This window comes from Thalia democratica, unplaced genomic scaffold, assembly GCF_965202585.1.
Source record: "Thalia democratica unplaced genomic scaffold, ktThaDemo2.hap1.1 HAP1_SCAFFOLD_168, whole genome shotgun sequence".
NCBI lineage: Eukaryota > Metazoa > Chordata > Thaliacea > Salpida > Salpidae > Thalia > Thalia democratica.
Window position 1 is genome coordinate 96,122 of NW_028139302.1, and position 16,029 is coordinate 112,150.

Here is a 16,029-nt window from a genome sequence, read left to right on the forward strand (position 1 = left end):
CAACAAATAGCTTGTTTTTCAACATGTTTAAGTGAAAGAATTGTGAAAAACAAGCAAAAACTAAGAAAATTAGTGAAAATTCATTTTTTTGCACTTTTAAGTGGAAAATGCACTATAAAATGCTTAATAAAACAATTTTTGAACATTTAAATGAACTAAAAATACACAATTATTGCTCATGTTGGCCATGGCCTGCTTTCTAGCATGTTTTTGGGTTTGGTTGAAAAATTGAAAATATCACGCTGACGTGCTAGTTTGACCATTTTTTAAACTGGCCCATCCAACCAGGCTGATTCTTAATAAAACTCTTTTAAACTGTTATTGTGTAAATTTTCAGTCAACCTTTCATTTTATAATTTCACAGTTTTTACAACTTCTTTGATTTTTCATTTTCTGTCCGCATATCATCAAATTTCGGCTCCGATTTCTCAGTTTCAGGCTGTTCACTGCGCGATTCACCGCTGTGCTCGTCTCTAACGTGCTCTCCGTCTTTCACGTAGAATGTTGAATACCCGAAATCAATCAGGTAGATCGTGTTTTGATCGAATAATCCTGTCATGAGGTTCTCAGATTTGATGTCGTTGTGAACGATGCCACAGCTGTGGACTTGATTCAGTATTTTCAACACTTGCAAGGCTACCTTCACCGTGGTCTTCAACGAAAACTTGTCCTTTCTCGTCTCTTCTCTTTTATCAAACAGGTCCTTTCCGAGTTTTTCAAAAACGAAACTCTGCCTTTCCTCATGAACAAAGCTCGGACCGATCTTTGGAATGCCGCGAACGTTTTCCTGTTGGAGAATTTTCAGGAACTCGTACTCCCGCAAAATGTATTTGTCTTTGCTTTCAGCTGATGAAGTCTTGACCACGACAGGTTTGTTTTTAAAAGTGGCGTTGTACACACAGCCGCACCCTCCTTCTTCTAACAACTCTTTCACTACTAAATCTTCTCTGTCAAACAAAATTGGTTTTTCCGATTCTTTTTCTGAATCTTCTTTCGACGTTTTGCTGGTTTCTTCGTCGGAGTTTCGTGGTGCTAAGTGTTTTTCATCGTTTTGAAACATAGATTTATTATAGATTATTATCTTTAAAAAATTAAAAAACTTAAAATTATTTAGTGAATTATATTGCTGTAATTGAATATCAAATTTTAATTAACAATTAATTTTAAACTCAGAAAGAAACATTTTATTGAGAATAGCTATCGCTATCTATTATATAAAGATAAGTGTGCATATATTTTACTTTCTAAATACTAGTTAAAATATGTTATTTAAGAACTTGATAACAGCAACTTCGTCGAATTTTCACAAGTCGAATGTTTAGTGTTGTCAACGCAAGCTATACAAAATTATGCAAATTTTTTCAACATAAAATTGTATGATTCTATGCACATGCCTGTGGACCAAATTTTTTCCAAATAAAAGAGGATTAACTGTATGAATACATTGAAACATCACTTTTAAATGACTTGAAGCAACAAATAGCTTGTTTTTCAACATGTTTAAGTGAAAGAATTGTGAAAAACAAGCAAAAACTAAGAAAATTAGTGAAAATTCATTTTTTTGCACTTTTAAGTGGAAAATGCACTATAAAATGCTTAATAAAACAATTTTTGAACATTTAAATGAACTAAAAATACACAATTATTGCTCATGTTGGCCATGGCCTGCTTTCTAGCATGTTTTTGGGTTTGGTTGAAAAATTGAAAATATCACGCTGACGTGCTAGTTTGACCATTTTTTAAACTGGCCCATCCAACCAGGCTGATTCTTAATAAAACTCTTTTAAACTGTTATTGTGTAAATTTTCAGTCAACCTTTCATTTTATAATTTCACAGTTTTTACAACTTCTTTGATTTTTCATTTTCTGTCCGCATATCATCAAATTTCGGCTCCGATTTCTCAGTTTCAGGCTGTTCACTGCGCGATTCACCGCTGTGCTCGTCTCTAACGTGCTCTCCGTCTTTCACGTAGAATGTTGAATACCCGAAATCAATCAGGTAGATCGTGTTTTGATCGAATAATCCTGTCATGAGGTTCTCAGATTTGATGTCGTTGTGAACGATGCCACAGCTGTGGACTTGATTCAGTATTTTCAACACTTGCAAGGCTACCTTCACCGTGGTCTTCAACGAAAACTTGTCCTTTCTCGTCTCTTCTCTTTTATCAAACAGGTCCTTTCCGAGTTTTTCAAAAACGAAACTCTGCCTTTCCTCATGAACAAAGCTCGGACCGATCTTTGGAATGCCGCGAACGTTTTCCTGTTGGAGAATTTTCAGGAACTCGTACTCCCGCAAAATGTATTTGTCTTTGCTTTCAGCTGATGAAGTCTTGACCACGACAGGTTTGTTTTTAAAAGTGGCGTTGTACACACAGCCGCACCCTCCTTCTTCTAACAACTCTTTCACTACTAAATCTTCTCTGTCAAACAAAATTGGTTTTTCCGATTCTTTTTCTGAATCTTCTTTCGACGTTTTGCTGGTTTCTTCGTCGGAGTTTCGTGGTGCTAAGTGTTTTTCATCGTTTTGAAACATAGATTTATTATAGATTATTATCTTTAAAAAATTAAAAAACTTAAAATTATTTAGTGAATTATATTGCTGTAATTGAATATCAAATTTTAATTAACAATTAATTTTAAACTCAGAAAGAAACATTTTATTGAGAATAGCTATCGCTATCTATTATATAAAGATAAGTGTGCATATATTTTACTTTCTAAATACTAGTTAAAATATGTTATTTAAGAACTTGATAACAGCAACTTCGTCGAATTTTCACAAGTCGAATGTTTAGTGTTGTCAACGCAAGCTATACAAAATTATGCAAATTTTTTCAACATAAAATTGTATGATTCTATGCACATGCCTGTGGACCAAATTTTTTCCAAATAAAAGAGGATTAACTGTATGAATACATTGAAACATCACTTTTAAATGACTTGAAGCAACAAATAGCTTGTTTTTCAACATGTTTAAGTGAAAGAATTGTGAAAAACAAGCAAAAACTAAGAAAATTAGTGAAAATTCATTTTTTTGCACTTTTAAGTGGAAAATGCACTATAAAATGCTTAATAAAACAATTTTTGAACATTTAAATGAACTAAAAATACACAATTATTGCTCATGTTGGCCATGGCCTGCTTTCTAGCATGTTTTTGGGTTTGGTTGAAAAATTGAAAATATCACGCTGACGTGCTAGTTTGACCATTTTTTAAACTGGCCCATCCAACCAGGCTGATTCTTAATAAAACTCTTTTAAACTGTTATTGTGTAAATTTTCAGTCAACCTTTCATTTTATAATTTCACAGTTTTTACAACTTCTTTGATTTTTCATTTTCTGTCCGCATATCATCAAATTTCGGCTCCGATTTCTCAGTTTCAGGCTGTTCACTGCGCGATTCACCGCTGTGCTCGTCTCTAACGTGCTCTCCGTCTTTCACGTAGAATGTTGAATACCCGAAATCAATCAGGTAGATCGTGTTTTGATCGAATAATCCTGTCATGAGGTTCTCAGATTTGATGTCGTTGTGAACGATGCCACAGCTGTGGACTTGATTCAGTATTTTCAACACTTGCAAGGCTACCTTCACCGTGGTCTTCAACGAAAACTTGTCCTTTCTCGTCTCTTCTCTTTTATCAAACAGGTCCTTTCCGAGTTTTTCAAAAACGAAACTCTGCCTTTCCTCATGAACAAAGCTCGGACCGATCTTTGGAATGCCGCGAACGTTTTCCTGTTGGAGAATTTTCAGGAACTCGTACTCCCGCAAAATGTATTTGTCTTTGCTTTCAGCTGATGAAGTCTTGACCACGACAGGTTTGTTTTTAAAAGTGGCGTTGTACACACAGCCGCACCCTCCTTCTTCTAACAACTCTTTCACTACTAAATCTTCTCTGTCAAACAAAATTGGTTTTTCCGATTCTTTTTCTGAATCTTCTTTCGACGTTTTGCTGGTTTCTTCGTCGGAGTTTCGTGGTGCTAAGTGTTTTTCATCGTTTTGAAACATAGATTTATTATAGATTATTATCTTTAAAAAATTAAAAAACTTAAAATTATTTAGTGAATTATATTGCTGTAATTGAATATCAAATTTTAATTAACAATTAATTTTAAACTCAGAAAGAAACATTTTATTGAGAATAGCTATCGCTATCTATTATATAAAGATAAGTGTGCATATATTTTACTTTCTAAATACTAGTTAAAATATGTTATTTAAGAACTTGATAACAGCAACTTCGTCGAATTTTCACAAGTCGAATGTTTAGTGTTGTCAACGCAAGCTATACAAAATTATGCAAATTTTTTCAACATAAAATTGTATGATTCTATGCACATGCCTGTGGACCAAATTTTTTCCAAATAAAAGAGGATTAACTGTATGAATACATTGAAACATCACTTTTAAATGACTTGAAGCAACAAATAGCTTGTTTTTCAACATGTTTAAGTGAAAGAATTGTGAAAAACAAGCAAAAACTAAGAAAATTAGTGAAAATTCATTTTTTTGCACTTTTAAGTGGAAAATGCACTATAAAATGCTTAATAAAACAATTTTTGAACATTTAAATGAACTAAAAATACACAATTATTGCTCATGTTGGCCATGGCCTGCTTTCTAGCATGTTTTTGGGTTTGGTTGAAAAATTGAAAATATCACGCTGACGTGCTAGTTTGACCATTTTTTAAACTGGCCCATCCAACCAGGCTGATTCTTAATAAAACTCTTTTAAACTGTTATTGTGTAAATTTTCAGTCAACCTTTCATTTTATAATTTCACAGTTTTTACAACTTCTTTGATTTTTCATTTTCTGTCCGCATATCATCAAATTTCGGCTCCGATTTCTCAGTTTCAGGCTGTTCACTGCGCGATTCACCGCTGTGCTCGTCTCTAACGTGCTCTCCGTCTTTCACGTAGAATGTTGAATACCCGAAATCAATCAGGTAGATCGTGTTTTGATCGAATAATCCTGTCATGAGGTTCTCAGATTTGATGTCGTTGTGAACGATGCCACAGCTGTGGACTTGATTCAGTATTTTCAACACTTGCAAGGCTACCTTCACCGTGGTCTTCAACGAAAACTTGTCCTTTCTCGTCTCTTCTCTTTTATCAAACAGGTCCTTTCCGAGTTTTTCAAAAACGAAACTCTGCCTTTCCTCATGAACAAAGCTCGGACCGATCTTTGGAATGCCGCGAACGTTTTCCTGTTGGAGAATTTTCAGGAACTCGTACTCCCGCAAAATGTATTTGTCTTTGCTTTCAGCTGATGAAGTCTTGACCACGACAGGTTTGTTTTTAAAAGTGGCGTTGTACACACAGCCGCACCCTCCTTCTTCTAACAACTCTTTCACTACTAAATCTTCTCTGTCAAACAAAATTGGTTTTTCCGATTCTTTTTCTGAATCTTCTTTCGACGTTTTGCTGGTTTCTTCGTCGGAGTTTCGTGGTGCTAAGTGTTTTTCATCGTTTTGAAACATAGATTTATTATAGATTATTATCTTTAAAAAATTAAAAAACTTAAAATTATTTAGTGAATTATATTGCTGTAATTGAATATCAAATTTTAATTAACAATTAATTTTAAACTCAGAAAGAAACATTTTATTGAGAATAGCTATCGCTATCTATTATATAAAGATAAGTGTGCATATATTTTACTTTCTAAATACTAGTTAAAATATGTTATTTAAGAACTTGATAACAGCAACTTCGTCGAATTTTCACAAGTCGAATGTTTAGTGTTGTCAACGCAAGCTATACAAAATTATGCAAATTTTTTCAACATAAAATTGTATGATTCTATGCACATGCCTGTGGACCAAATTTTTTCCAAATAAAAGAGGATTAACTGTATGAATACATTGAAACATCACTTTTAAATGACTTGAAGCAACAAATAGCTTGTTTTTCAACATGTTTAAGTGAAAGAATTGTGAAAAACAAGCAAAAACTAAGAAAATTAGTGAAAATTCATTTTTTTGCACTTTTAAGTGGAAAATGCACTATAAAATGCTTAATAAAACAATTTTTGAACATTTAAATGAACTAAAAATACACAATTATTGCTCATGTTGGCCATGGCCTGCTTTCTAGCATGTTTTTGGGTTTGGTTGAAAAATTGAAAATATCACGCTGACGTGCTAGTTTGACCATTTTTTAAACTGGCCCATCCAACCAGGCTGATTCTTAATAAAACTCTTTTAAACTGTTATTGTGTAAATTTTCAGTCAACCTTTCATTTTATAATTTCACAGTTTTTACAACTTCTTTGATTTTTCATTTTCTGTCCGCATATCATCAAATTTCGGCTCCGATTTCTCAGTTTCAGGCTGTTCACTGCGCGATTCACCGCTGTGCTCGTCTCTAACGTGCTCTCCGTCTTTCACGTAGAATGTTGAATACCCGAAATCAATCAGGTAGATCGTGTTTTGATCGAATAATCCTGTCATGAGGTTCTCAGATTTGATGTCGTTGTGAACGATGCCACAGCTGTGGACTTGATTCAGTATTTTCAACACTTGCAAGGCTACCTTCACCGTGGTCTTCAACGAAAACTTGTCCTTTCTCGTCTCTTCTCTTTTATCAAACAGGTCCTTTCCGAGTTTTTCAAAAACGAAACTCTGCCTTTCCTCATGAACAAAGCTCGGACCGATCTTTGGAATGCCGCGAACGTTTTCCTGTTGGAGAATTTTCAGGAACTCGTACTCCCGCAAAATGTATTTGTCTTTGCTTTCAGCTGATGAAGTCTTGACCACGACAGGTTTGTTTTTAAAAGTGGCGTTGTACACACAGCCGCACCCTCCTTCTTCTAACAACTCTTTCACTACTAAATCTTCTCTGTCAAACAAAATTGGTTTTTCCGATTCTTTTTCTGAATCTTCTTTCGACGTTTTGCTGGTTTCTTCGTCGGAGTTTCGTGGTGCTAAGTGTTTTTCATCGTTTTGAAACATAGATTTATTATAGATTATTATCTTTAAAAAATTAAAAAACTTAAAATTATTTAGTGAATTATATTGCTGTAATTGAATATCAAATTTTAATTAACAATTAATTTTAAACTCAGAAAGAAACATTTTATTGAGAATAGCTATCGCTATCTATTATATAAAGATAAGTGTGCATATATTTTACTTTCTAAATACTAGTTAAAATATGTTATTTAAGAACTTGATAACAGCAACTTCGTCGAATTTTCACAAGTCGAATGTTTAGTGTTGTCAACGCAAGCTATACAAAATTATGCAAATTTTTTCAACATAAAATTGTATGATTCTATGCACATGCCTGTGGACCAAATTTTTTCCAAATAAAAGAGGATTAACTGTATGAATACATTGAAACATCACTTTTAAATGACTTGAAGCAACAAATAGCTTGTTTTTCAACATGTTTAAGTGAAAGAATTGTGAAAAACAAGCAAAAACTAAGAAAATTAGTGAAAATTCATTTTTTTGCACTTTTAAGTGGAAAATGCACTATAAAATGCTTAATAAAACAATTTTTGAACATTTAAATGAACTAAAAATACACAATTATTGCTCATGTTGGCCATGGCCTGCTTTCTAGCATGTTTTTGGGTTTGGTTGAAAAATTGAAAATATCACGCTGACGTGCTAGTTTGACCATTTTTTAAACTGGCCCATCCAACCAGGCTGATTCTTAATAAAACTCTTTTAAACTGTTATTGTGTAAATTTTCAGTCAACCTTTCATTTTATAATTTCACAGTTTTTACAACTTCTTTGATTTTTCATTTTCTGTCCGCATATCATCAAATTTCGGCTCCGATTTCTCAGTTTCAGGCTGTTCACTGCGCGATTCACCGCTGTGCTCGTCTCTAACGTGCTCTCCGTCTTTCACGTAGAATGTTGAATACCCGAAATCAATCAGGTAGATCGTGTTTTGATCGAATAATCCTGTCATGAGGTTCTCAGATTTGATGTCGTTGTGAACGATGCCACAGCTGTGGACTTGATTCAGTATTTTCAACACTTGCAAGGCTACCTTCACCGTGGTCTTCAACGAAAACTTGTCCTTTCTCGTCTCTTCTCTTTTATCAAACAGGTCCTTTCCGAGTTTTTCAAAAACGAAACTCTGCCTTTCCTCATGAACAAAGCTCGGACCGATCTTTGGAATGCCGCGAACGTTTTCCTGTTGGAGAATTTTCAGGAACTCGTACTCCCGCAAAATGTATTTGTCTTTGCTTTCAGCTGATGAAGTCTTGACCACGACAGGTTTGTTTTTAAAAGTGGCGTTGTACACACAGCCGCACCCTCCTTCTTCTAACAACTCTTTCACTACTAAATCTTCTCTGTCAAACAAAATTGGTTTTTCCGATTCTTTTTCTGAATCTTCTTTCGACGTTTTGCTGGTTTCTTCGTCGGAGTTTCGTGGTGCTAAGTGTTTTTCATCGTTTTGAAACATAGATTTATTATAGATTATTATCTTTAAAAAATTAAAAAACTTAAAATTATTTAGTGAATTATATTGCTGTAATTGAATATCAAATTTTAATTAACAATTAATTTTAAACTCAGAAAGAAACATTTTATTGAGAATAGCTATCGCTATCTATTATATAAAGATAAGTGTGCATATATTTTACTTTCTAAATACTAGTTAAAATATGTTATTTAAGAACTTGATAACAGCAACTTCGTCGAATTTTCACAAGTCGAATGTTTAGTGTTGTCAACGCAAGCTATACAAAATTATGCAAATTTTTTCAACATAAAATTGTATGATTCTATGCACATGCCTGTGGACCAAATTTTTTCCAAATAAAAGAGGATTAACTGTATGAATACATTGAAACATCACTTTTAAATGACTTGAAGCAACAAATAGCTTGTTTTTCAACATGTTTAAGTGAAAGAATTGTGAAAAACAAGCAAAAACTAAGAAAATTAGTGAAAATTCATTTTTTTGCACTTTTAAGTGGAAAATGCACTATAAAATGCTTAATAAAACAATTTTTGAACATTTAAATGAACTAAAAATACACAATTATTGCTCATGTTGGCCATGGCCTGCTTTCTAGCATGTTTTTGGGTTTGGTTGAAAAATTGAAAATATCACGCTGACGTGCTAGTTTGACCATTTTTTAAACTGGCCCATCCAACCAGGCTGATTCTTAATAAAACTCTTTTAAACTGTTATTGTGTAAATTTTCAGTCAACCTTTCATTTTATAATTTCACAGTTTTTACAACTTCTTTGATTTTTCATTTTCTGTCCGCATATCATCAAATTTCGGCTCCGATTTCTCAGTTTCAGGCTGTTCACTGCGCGATTCACCGCTGTGCTCGTCTCTAACGTGCTCTCCGTCTTTCACGTAGAATGTTGAATACCCGAAATCAATCAGGTAGATCGTGTTTTGATCGAATAATCCTGTCATGAGGTTCTCAGATTTGATGTCGTTGTGAACGATGCCACAGCTGTGGACTTGATTCAGTATTTTCAACACTTGCAAGGCTACCTTCACCGTGGTCTTCAACGAAAACTTGTCCTTTCTCGTCTCTTCTCTTTTATCAAACAGGTCCTTTCCGAGTTTTTCAAAAACGAAACTCTGCCTTTCCTCATGAACAAAGCTCGGACCGATCTTTGGAATGCCGCGAACGTTTTCCTGTTGGAGAATTTTCAGGAACTCGTACTCCCGCAAAATGTATTTGTCTTTGCTTTCAGCTGATGAAGTCTTGACCACGACAGGTTTGTTTTTAAAAGTGGCGTTGTACACACAGCCGCACCCTCCTTCTTCTAACAACTCTTTCACTACTAAATCTTCTCTGTCAAACAAAATTGGTTTTTCCGATTCTTTTTCTGAATCTTCTTTCGACGTTTTGCTGGTTTCTTCGTCGGAGTTTCGTGGTGCTAAGTGTTTTTCATCGTTTTGAAACATAGATTTATTATAGATTATTATCTTTAAAAAATTAAAAAACTTAAAATTATTTAGTGAATTATATTGCTGTAATTGAATATCAAATTTTAATTAACAATTAATTTTAAACTCAGAAAGAAACATTTTATTGAGAATAGCTATCGCTATCTATTATATAAAGATAAGTGTGCATATATTTTACTTTCTAAATACTAGTTAAAATATGTTATTTAAGAACTTGATAACAGCAACTTCGTCGAATTTTCACAAGTCGAATGTTTAGTGTTGTCAACGCAAGCTATACAAAATTATGCAAATTTTTTCAACATAAAATTGTATGATTCTATGCACATGCCTGTGGACCAAATTTTTTCCAAATAAAAGAGGATTAACTGTATGAATACATTGAAACATCACTTTTAAATGACTTGAAGCAACAAATAGCTTGTTTTTCAACATGTTTAAGTGAAAGAATTGTGAAAAACAAGCAAAAACTAAGAAAATTAGTGAAAATTCATTTTTTTGCACTTTTAAGTGGAAAATGCACTATAAAATGCTTAATAAAACAATTTTTGAACATTTAAATGAACTAAAAATACACAATTATTGCTCATGTTGGCCATGGCCTGCTTTCTAGCATGTTTTTGGGTTTGGTTGAAAAATTGAAAATATCACGCTGACGTGCTAGTTTGACCATTTTTTAAACTGGCCCATCCAACCAGGCTGATTCTTAATAAAACTCTTTTAAACTGTTATTGTGTAAATTTTCAGTCAACCTTTCATTTTATAATTTCACAGTTTTTACAACTTCTTTGATTTTTCATTTTCTGTCCGCATATCATCAAATTTCGGCTCCGATTTCTCAGTTTCAGGCTGTTCACTGCGCGATTCACCGCTGTGCTCGTCTCTAACGTGCTCTCCGTCTTTCACGTAGAATGTTGAATACCCGAAATCAATCAGGTAGATCGTGTTTTGATCGAATAATCCTGTCATGAGGTTCTCAGATTTGATGTCGTTGTGAACGATGCCACAGCTGTGGACTTGATTCAGTATTTTCAACACTTGCAAGGCTACCTTCACCGTGGTCTTCAACGAAAACTTGTCCTTTCTCGTCTCTTCTCTTTTATCAAACAGGTCCTTTCCGAGTTTTTCAAAAACGAAACTCTGCCTTTCCTCATGAACAAAGCTCGGACCGATCTTTGGAATGCCGCGAACGTTTTCCTGTTGGAGAATTTTCAGGAACTCGTACTCCCGCAAAATGTATTTGTCTTTGCTTTCAGCTGATGAAGTCTTGACCACGACAGGTTTGTTTTTAAAAGTGGCGTTGTACACACAGCCGCACCCTCCTTCTTCTAACAACTCTTTCACTACTAAATCTTCTCTGTCAAACAAAATTGGTTTTTCCGATTCTTTTTCTGAATCTTCTTTCGACGTTTTGCTGGTTTCTTCGTCGGAGTTTCGTGGTGCTAAGTGTTTTTCATCGTTTTGAAACATAGATTTATTATAGATTATTATCTTTAAAAAATTAAAAAACTTAAAATTATTTAGTGAATTATATTGCTGTAATTGAATATCAAATTTTAATTAACAATTAATTTTAAACTCAGAAAGAAACATTTTATTGAGAATAGCTATCGCTATCTATTATATAAAGATAAGTGTGCATATATTTTACTTTCTAAATACTAGTTAAAATATGTTATTTAAGAACTTGATAACAGCAACTTCGTCGAATTTTCACAAGTCGAATGTTTAGTGTTGTCAACGCAAGCTATACAAAATTATGCAAATTTTTTCAACATAAAATTGTATGATTCTATGCACATGCCTGTGGACCAAATTTTTTCCAAATAAAAGAGGATTAACTGTATGAATACATTGAAACATCACTTTTAAATGACTTGAAGCAACAAATAGCTTGTTTTTCAACATGTTTAAGTGAAAGAATTGTGAAAAACAAGCAAAAACTAAGAAAATTAGTGAAAATTCATTTTTTTGCACTTTTAAGTGGAAAATGCACTATAAAATGCTTAATAAAACAATTTTTGAACATTTAAATGAACTAAAAATACACAATTATTGCTCATGTTGGCCATGGCCTGCTTTCTAGCATGTTTTTGGGTTTGGTTGAAAAATTGAAAATATCACGCTGACGTGCTAGTTTGACCATTTTTTAAACTGGCCCATCCAACCAGGCTGATTCTTAATAAAACTCTTTTAAACTGTTATTGTGTAAATTTTCAGTCAACCTTTCATTTTATAATTTCACAGTTTTTACAACTTCTTTGATTTTTCATTTTCTGTCCGCATATCATCAAATTTCGGCTCCGATTTCTCAGTTTCAGGCTGTTCACTGCGCGATTCACCGCTGTGCTCGTCTCTAACGTGCTCTCCGTCTTTCACGTAGAATGTTGAATACCCGAAATCAATCAGGTAGATCGTGTTTTGATCGAATAATCCTGTCATGAGGTTCTCAGATTTGATGTCGTTGTGAACGATGCCACAGCTGTGGACGTGATTCAGTATTTTCAACACTTGCAAGGCTACCTTCACCGTGGTCTTCAACGAAAACTTGTCCTTTCTCGTCTCTTCTCTTTTATCAAACAGGTCCTTTCCGAGTTTTTCAAAAACGAAACTCTGCCTTTCCTCATGAACAAAGCTCGGACCGATCTTTGGAATGCCGCGAACGTTTTCCTGTTGGAGAATTTTCAGGAACTCGTACTCCCGCAAAATGTATTTGTCTTTGCTTTCAGCTGATGAAGTCTTGACCACGACAGGTTTGTTTTTAAAAGTGGCGTTGTACACACAGCCGCACCCTCCTTCTTCTAACAACTCTTTCACTACTAAATCTTCTCTGTCAAACAAAATTGGTTTTTCCGATTCTTTTTCTGAATCTTCTTTCGACGTTTTGCTGGTTTCTTCGTCGGAGTTTCGTGGTGCTAAGTGTTTTTCATCGTTTTGAAACATAGATTTATTATAGATTATTATCTTTAAAAAATTAAAAAACTTAAAATTATTTAGTGAATTATATTGCTGTAATTGAATATCAAATTTTAATTAACAATTAATTTTAAACTCAGAAAGAAACATTTTATTGAGAATAGCTATCGCTATCTATTATATAAAGATAAGTGTGCATATATTTTACTTTCTAAATACTAGTTAAAATATGTTATTTAAGAACTTGATAACAGCAACTTCGTCGAATTTTCACAAGTCGAATGTTTAGTGTTGTCAACGCAAGCTATACAAAATTATGCAAATTTTTTCAACATAAAATTGTATGATTCTATGCACATGCCTGTGGACCAAATTTTTTCCAAATAAAAGAGGATTAACTGTATGAATACATTGAAACATCACTTTTAAATGACTTGAAGCAACAAATAGCTTGTTTTTCAACATGTTTAAGTGAAAGAATTGTGAAAAACAAGCAAAAACTAAGAAAATTAGTGAAAATTCATTTTTTTGCACTTTTAAGTGGAAAATGCACTATAAAATGCTTAATAAAACAATTTTTGAACATTTAAATGAACTAAAAATACACAATTATTGCTCATGTTGGCCATGGCCTGCTTTCTAGCATGTTTTTGGGTTTGGTTGAAAAATTGAAAATATCACGCTGACGTGCTAGTTTGACCATTTTTTAAACTGGCCCATCCAACCAGGCTGATTCTTAATAAAACTCTTTTAAACTGTTATTGTGTAAATTTTCAGTCAACCTTTCATTTTATAATTTCACAGTTTTTACAACTTCTTTGATTTTTCATTTTCTGTCCGCATATCATCAAATTTCGGCTCCGATTTCTCAGTTTCAGGCTGTTCACTGCGCGATTCACCGCTGTGCTCGTCTCTAACGTGCTCTCCGTCTTTCACGTAGAATGTTGAATACCCGAAATCAATCAGGTAGATCGTGTTTTGATCGAATAATCCTGTCATGAGGTTCTCAGATTTGATGTCGTTGTGAACGATGCCACAGCTGTGGACTTGATTCAGTATTTTCAACACTTGCAAGGCTACCTTCACCGTGGTCTTCAACGAAAACTTGTCCTTTCTCGTCTCTTCTCTTTTATCAAACAGGTCCTTTCCGAGTTTTTCAAAAACGAAACTCTGCCTTTCCTCATGAACAAAGCTCGGACCGATCTTTGGAATGCCGCGAACGTTTTCCTGTTGGAGAATTTTCAGGAACTCGTACTCCCGCAAAATGTATTTGTCTTTGCTTTCAGCTGATGAAGTCTTGACCACGACAGGTTTGTTTTTAAAAGTGGCGTTGTACACACAGCCGCACCCTCCTTCTTCTAACAACTCTTTCACTACTAAATCTTCTCTGTCAAACAAAATTGGTTTTTCCGATTCTTTTTCTGAATCTTCTTTCGACGTTTTGCTGGTTTCTTCGTCGGAGTTTCGTGGTGCTAAGTGTTTTTCATCGTTTTGAAACATAGATTTATTATAGATTATTATCTTTAAAAAATTAAAAAACTTAAAATTATTTAGTGAATTATATTGCTGTAATTGAATATCAAATTTTAATTAACAATTAATTTTAAACTCAGAAAGAAACATTTTATTGAGAATAGCTATCGCTATCTATTATATAAAGATAAGTGTGCATATATTTTACTTTCTAAATACTAGTTAAAATATGTTATTTAAGAACTTGATAACAGCAACTTCGTCGAATTTTCACAAGTCGAATGTTTAGTGTTGTCAACGCAAGCTATACAAAATTATGCAAATTTTTTCAACATAAAATTGTATGATTCTATGCACATGCCTGTGGACCAAATTTTTTCCAAATAAAAGAGGATTAACTGTATGAATACATTGAAACATCACTTTTAAATGACTTGAAGCAACAAATAGCTTGTTTTTCAACATGTTTAAGTGAAAGAATTGTGAAAAACAAGCAAAAACTAAGAAAATTAGTGAAAATTCATTTTTTTGCACTTTTAAGTGGAAAATGCACTATAAAATGCTTAATAAAACAATTTTTGAACATTTAAATGAACTAAAAATACACAATTATTGCTCATGTTGGCCATGGCCTGCTTTCTAGCATGTTTTTGGGTTTGGTTGAAAAATTGAAAATATCACGCTGACGTGCTAGTTTGACCATTTTTTAAACTGGCCCATCCAACCAGGCTGATTCTTAATAAAACTCTTTTAAACTGTTATTGTGTAAATTTTCAGTCAACCTTTCATTTTATAATTTCACAGTTTTTACAACTTCTTTGATTTTTCATTTTCTGTCCGCATATCATCAAATTTCGGCTCCGATTTCTCAGTTTCAGGCTGTTCACTGCGCGATTCACCGCTGTGCTCGTCTCTAACGTGCTCTCCGTCTTTCACGTAGAATGTTGAATACCCGAAATCAATCAGGTAGATCGTGTTTTGATCGAATAATCCTGTCATGAGGTTCTCAGATTTGATGTCGTTGTGAACGATGCCACAGCTGTGGACTTGATTCAGTATTTTCAACACTTGCAAGGCTACCTTCACCGTGGTCTTCAACGAAAACTTGTCCTTTCTCGTCTCTTCTCTTTTATCAAACAGGTCCTTTCCGAGTTTTTCAAAAACGAAACTCTGCCTTTCCTCATGAACAAAGCTCGGACCGATCTTTGGAATGCCGCGAACGTTTTCCTGTTGGAGAATTTTCAGGAACTCGTACTCCCGCAAAATGTATTTGTCTTTGCTTTCAGCTGATGAAGTCTTGACCACGACAGGTTTGTTTTTAAAAGTGGCGTTGTACACACAGCCGCACCCTCCTTCTTCTAACAACTCTTTCACTACTAAATCTTCTCTGTCAAACAAAATTGGTTTTTCCGATTCTTTTTCTGAATCTTCTTTCGACGTTTTGCTGGTTTCTTCGTCGGAGTTTCGTGGTGCTAAGTGTTTTTCATCGTTTTGAAACATAGATTTATTATAGATTATTATCTTTAAAAAATTAAAAAACTTAAAATTATTTAGTGAATTATATTGCTGTAATTGAATATCAAATTTTAATTAACAATTAATTTTAAACTCAGAAAGAAACATTTTATTGAGAATAGCTATCGCTATCTATTATATAAAGATAAGTGTGCATATATTTTACTTTCTAAATACTAGTTAAAATATGTTATTTAAGAACTTGATAACAGCAACTTCGTCGA

At 33.7% G+C, this 16,029-nt stretch overlaps 11 protein-coding genes across 11 annotated transcripts; all 11 read right to left on the reverse strand.

Moving 5' to 3' along the window:
* Positions 1 to 367: 367 nt before the first annotated feature.
* Positions 368 to 1,060, reverse strand: LOC145845797 (serine/threonine-protein kinase VRK1-like). The gene has a single exon (XM_082952863.1). The coding sequence runs from the start codon at positions 1,058 to 1,060 to the stop codon at positions 368 to 370; it is 693 nt and encodes a 230-aa protein (XP_082808989.1).
* A 780-nt stretch (positions 1,061 to 1,840) lies between these two features.
* On the reverse strand, positions 1,841 to 2,533 carry LOC145845798 (serine/threonine-protein kinase VRK1-like). The gene has a single exon (XM_082952864.1). It carries the CDS (start codon positions 2,531 to 2,533, stop codon positions 1,841 to 1,843), a length of 693 nt encoding a protein of 230 aa, XP_082808990.1.
* Positions 2,534 to 3,313: 780 nt separating this feature from the next.
* On the reverse strand, positions 3,314 to 4,006 carry LOC145845800 (serine/threonine-protein kinase VRK1-like). The gene has a single exon (XM_082952865.1). The coding sequence runs from the start codon at positions 4,004 to 4,006 to the stop codon at positions 3,314 to 3,316; it is 693 nt and encodes a 230-aa protein (XP_082808991.1).
* Positions 4,007 to 4,786: 780 nt separating this feature from the next.
* Positions 4,787 to 5,479, reverse strand: LOC145845801 (serine/threonine-protein kinase VRK1-like). Its single transcript, XM_082952866.1, has one exon. It carries the CDS (start codon positions 5,477 to 5,479, stop codon positions 4,787 to 4,789), a length of 693 nt encoding a protein of 230 aa, XP_082808992.1.
* A 780-nt stretch (positions 5,480 to 6,259) lies between these two features.
* Positions 6,260 to 6,952, reverse strand: LOC145845802 (serine/threonine-protein kinase VRK1-like). The gene has a single exon (XM_082952867.1). It carries the CDS (start codon positions 6,950 to 6,952, stop codon positions 6,260 to 6,262), a length of 693 nt encoding a protein of 230 aa, XP_082808993.1.
* A 780-nt stretch (positions 6,953 to 7,732) lies between these two features.
* LOC145845803 (serine/threonine-protein kinase VRK1-like) lies at positions 7,733 to 8,425 on the reverse strand. The gene has a single exon (XM_082952869.1). The coding sequence runs from the start codon at positions 8,423 to 8,425 to the stop codon at positions 7,733 to 7,735; it is 693 nt and encodes a 230-aa protein (XP_082808995.1).
* Positions 8,426 to 9,205: 780 nt separating this feature from the next.
* Positions 9,206 to 9,898, reverse strand: LOC145845804 (serine/threonine-protein kinase VRK1-like). Its single transcript, XM_082952870.1, has one exon. It carries the CDS (start codon positions 9,896 to 9,898, stop codon positions 9,206 to 9,208), a length of 693 nt encoding a protein of 230 aa, XP_082808996.1.
* Positions 9,899 to 10,678: 780 nt separating this feature from the next.
* On the reverse strand, positions 10,679 to 11,371 carry LOC145845805 (serine/threonine-protein kinase VRK1-like). The gene has a single exon (XM_082952871.1). It carries the CDS (start codon positions 11,369 to 11,371, stop codon positions 10,679 to 10,681), a length of 693 nt encoding a protein of 230 aa, XP_082808997.1.
* A 780-nt stretch (positions 11,372 to 12,151) lies between these two features.
* LOC145845806 (serine/threonine-protein kinase VRK1-like) lies at positions 12,152 to 12,844 on the reverse strand. Its single transcript, XM_082952872.1, has one exon. The coding sequence runs from the start codon at positions 12,842 to 12,844 to the stop codon at positions 12,152 to 12,154; it is 693 nt and encodes a 230-aa protein (XP_082808998.1).
* A 780-nt stretch (positions 12,845 to 13,624) lies between these two features.
* Positions 13,625 to 14,317, reverse strand: LOC145845807 (serine/threonine-protein kinase VRK1-like). The gene has a single exon (XM_082952873.1). The coding sequence runs from the start codon at positions 14,315 to 14,317 to the stop codon at positions 13,625 to 13,627; it is 693 nt and encodes a 230-aa protein (XP_082808999.1).
* A 780-nt stretch (positions 14,318 to 15,097) lies between these two features.
* Positions 15,098 to 15,790, reverse strand: LOC145845808 (serine/threonine-protein kinase VRK1-like). Its single transcript, XM_082952874.1, has one exon. It carries the CDS (start codon positions 15,788 to 15,790, stop codon positions 15,098 to 15,100), a length of 693 nt encoding a protein of 230 aa, XP_082809000.1.
* Between the last annotated feature and the right edge of the window lie 239 nt (positions 15,791 to 16,029).

Coding starts and splice junctions, on each gene's coding strand:
- LOC145845797 (XM_082952863.1), bottom strand. CDS start 1,060: ATGTTTCAAAACGATGAAAAACACTTAGCACCACGAAACTCCGACGAA.
- LOC145845798 (XM_082952864.1), bottom strand. CDS start 2,533: ATGTTTCAAAACGATGAAAAACACTTAGCACCACGAAACTCCGACGAA.
- LOC145845802 (XM_082952867.1), bottom strand. CDS start 6,952: ATGTTTCAAAACGATGAAAAACACTTAGCACCACGAAACTCCGACGAA.
- LOC145845806 (XM_082952872.1), bottom strand. CDS start 12,844: ATGTTTCAAAACGATGAAAAACACTTAGCACCACGAAACTCCGACGAA.
- LOC145845805 (XM_082952871.1), bottom strand. CDS start 11,371: ATGTTTCAAAACGATGAAAAACACTTAGCACCACGAAACTCCGACGAA.
- LOC145845804 (XM_082952870.1), bottom strand. CDS start 9,898: ATGTTTCAAAACGATGAAAAACACTTAGCACCACGAAACTCCGACGAA.
- LOC145845801 (XM_082952866.1), bottom strand. CDS start 5,479: ATGTTTCAAAACGATGAAAAACACTTAGCACCACGAAACTCCGACGAA.
- LOC145845807 (XM_082952873.1), bottom strand. CDS start 14,317: ATGTTTCAAAACGATGAAAAACACTTAGCACCACGAAACTCCGACGAA.
- LOC145845800 (XM_082952865.1), bottom strand. CDS start 4,006: ATGTTTCAAAACGATGAAAAACACTTAGCACCACGAAACTCCGACGAA.
- LOC145845808 (XM_082952874.1), bottom strand. CDS start 15,790: ATGTTTCAAAACGATGAAAAACACTTAGCACCACGAAACTCCGACGAA.
- LOC145845803 (XM_082952869.1), bottom strand. CDS start 8,425: ATGTTTCAAAACGATGAAAAACACTTAGCACCACGAAACTCCGACGAA.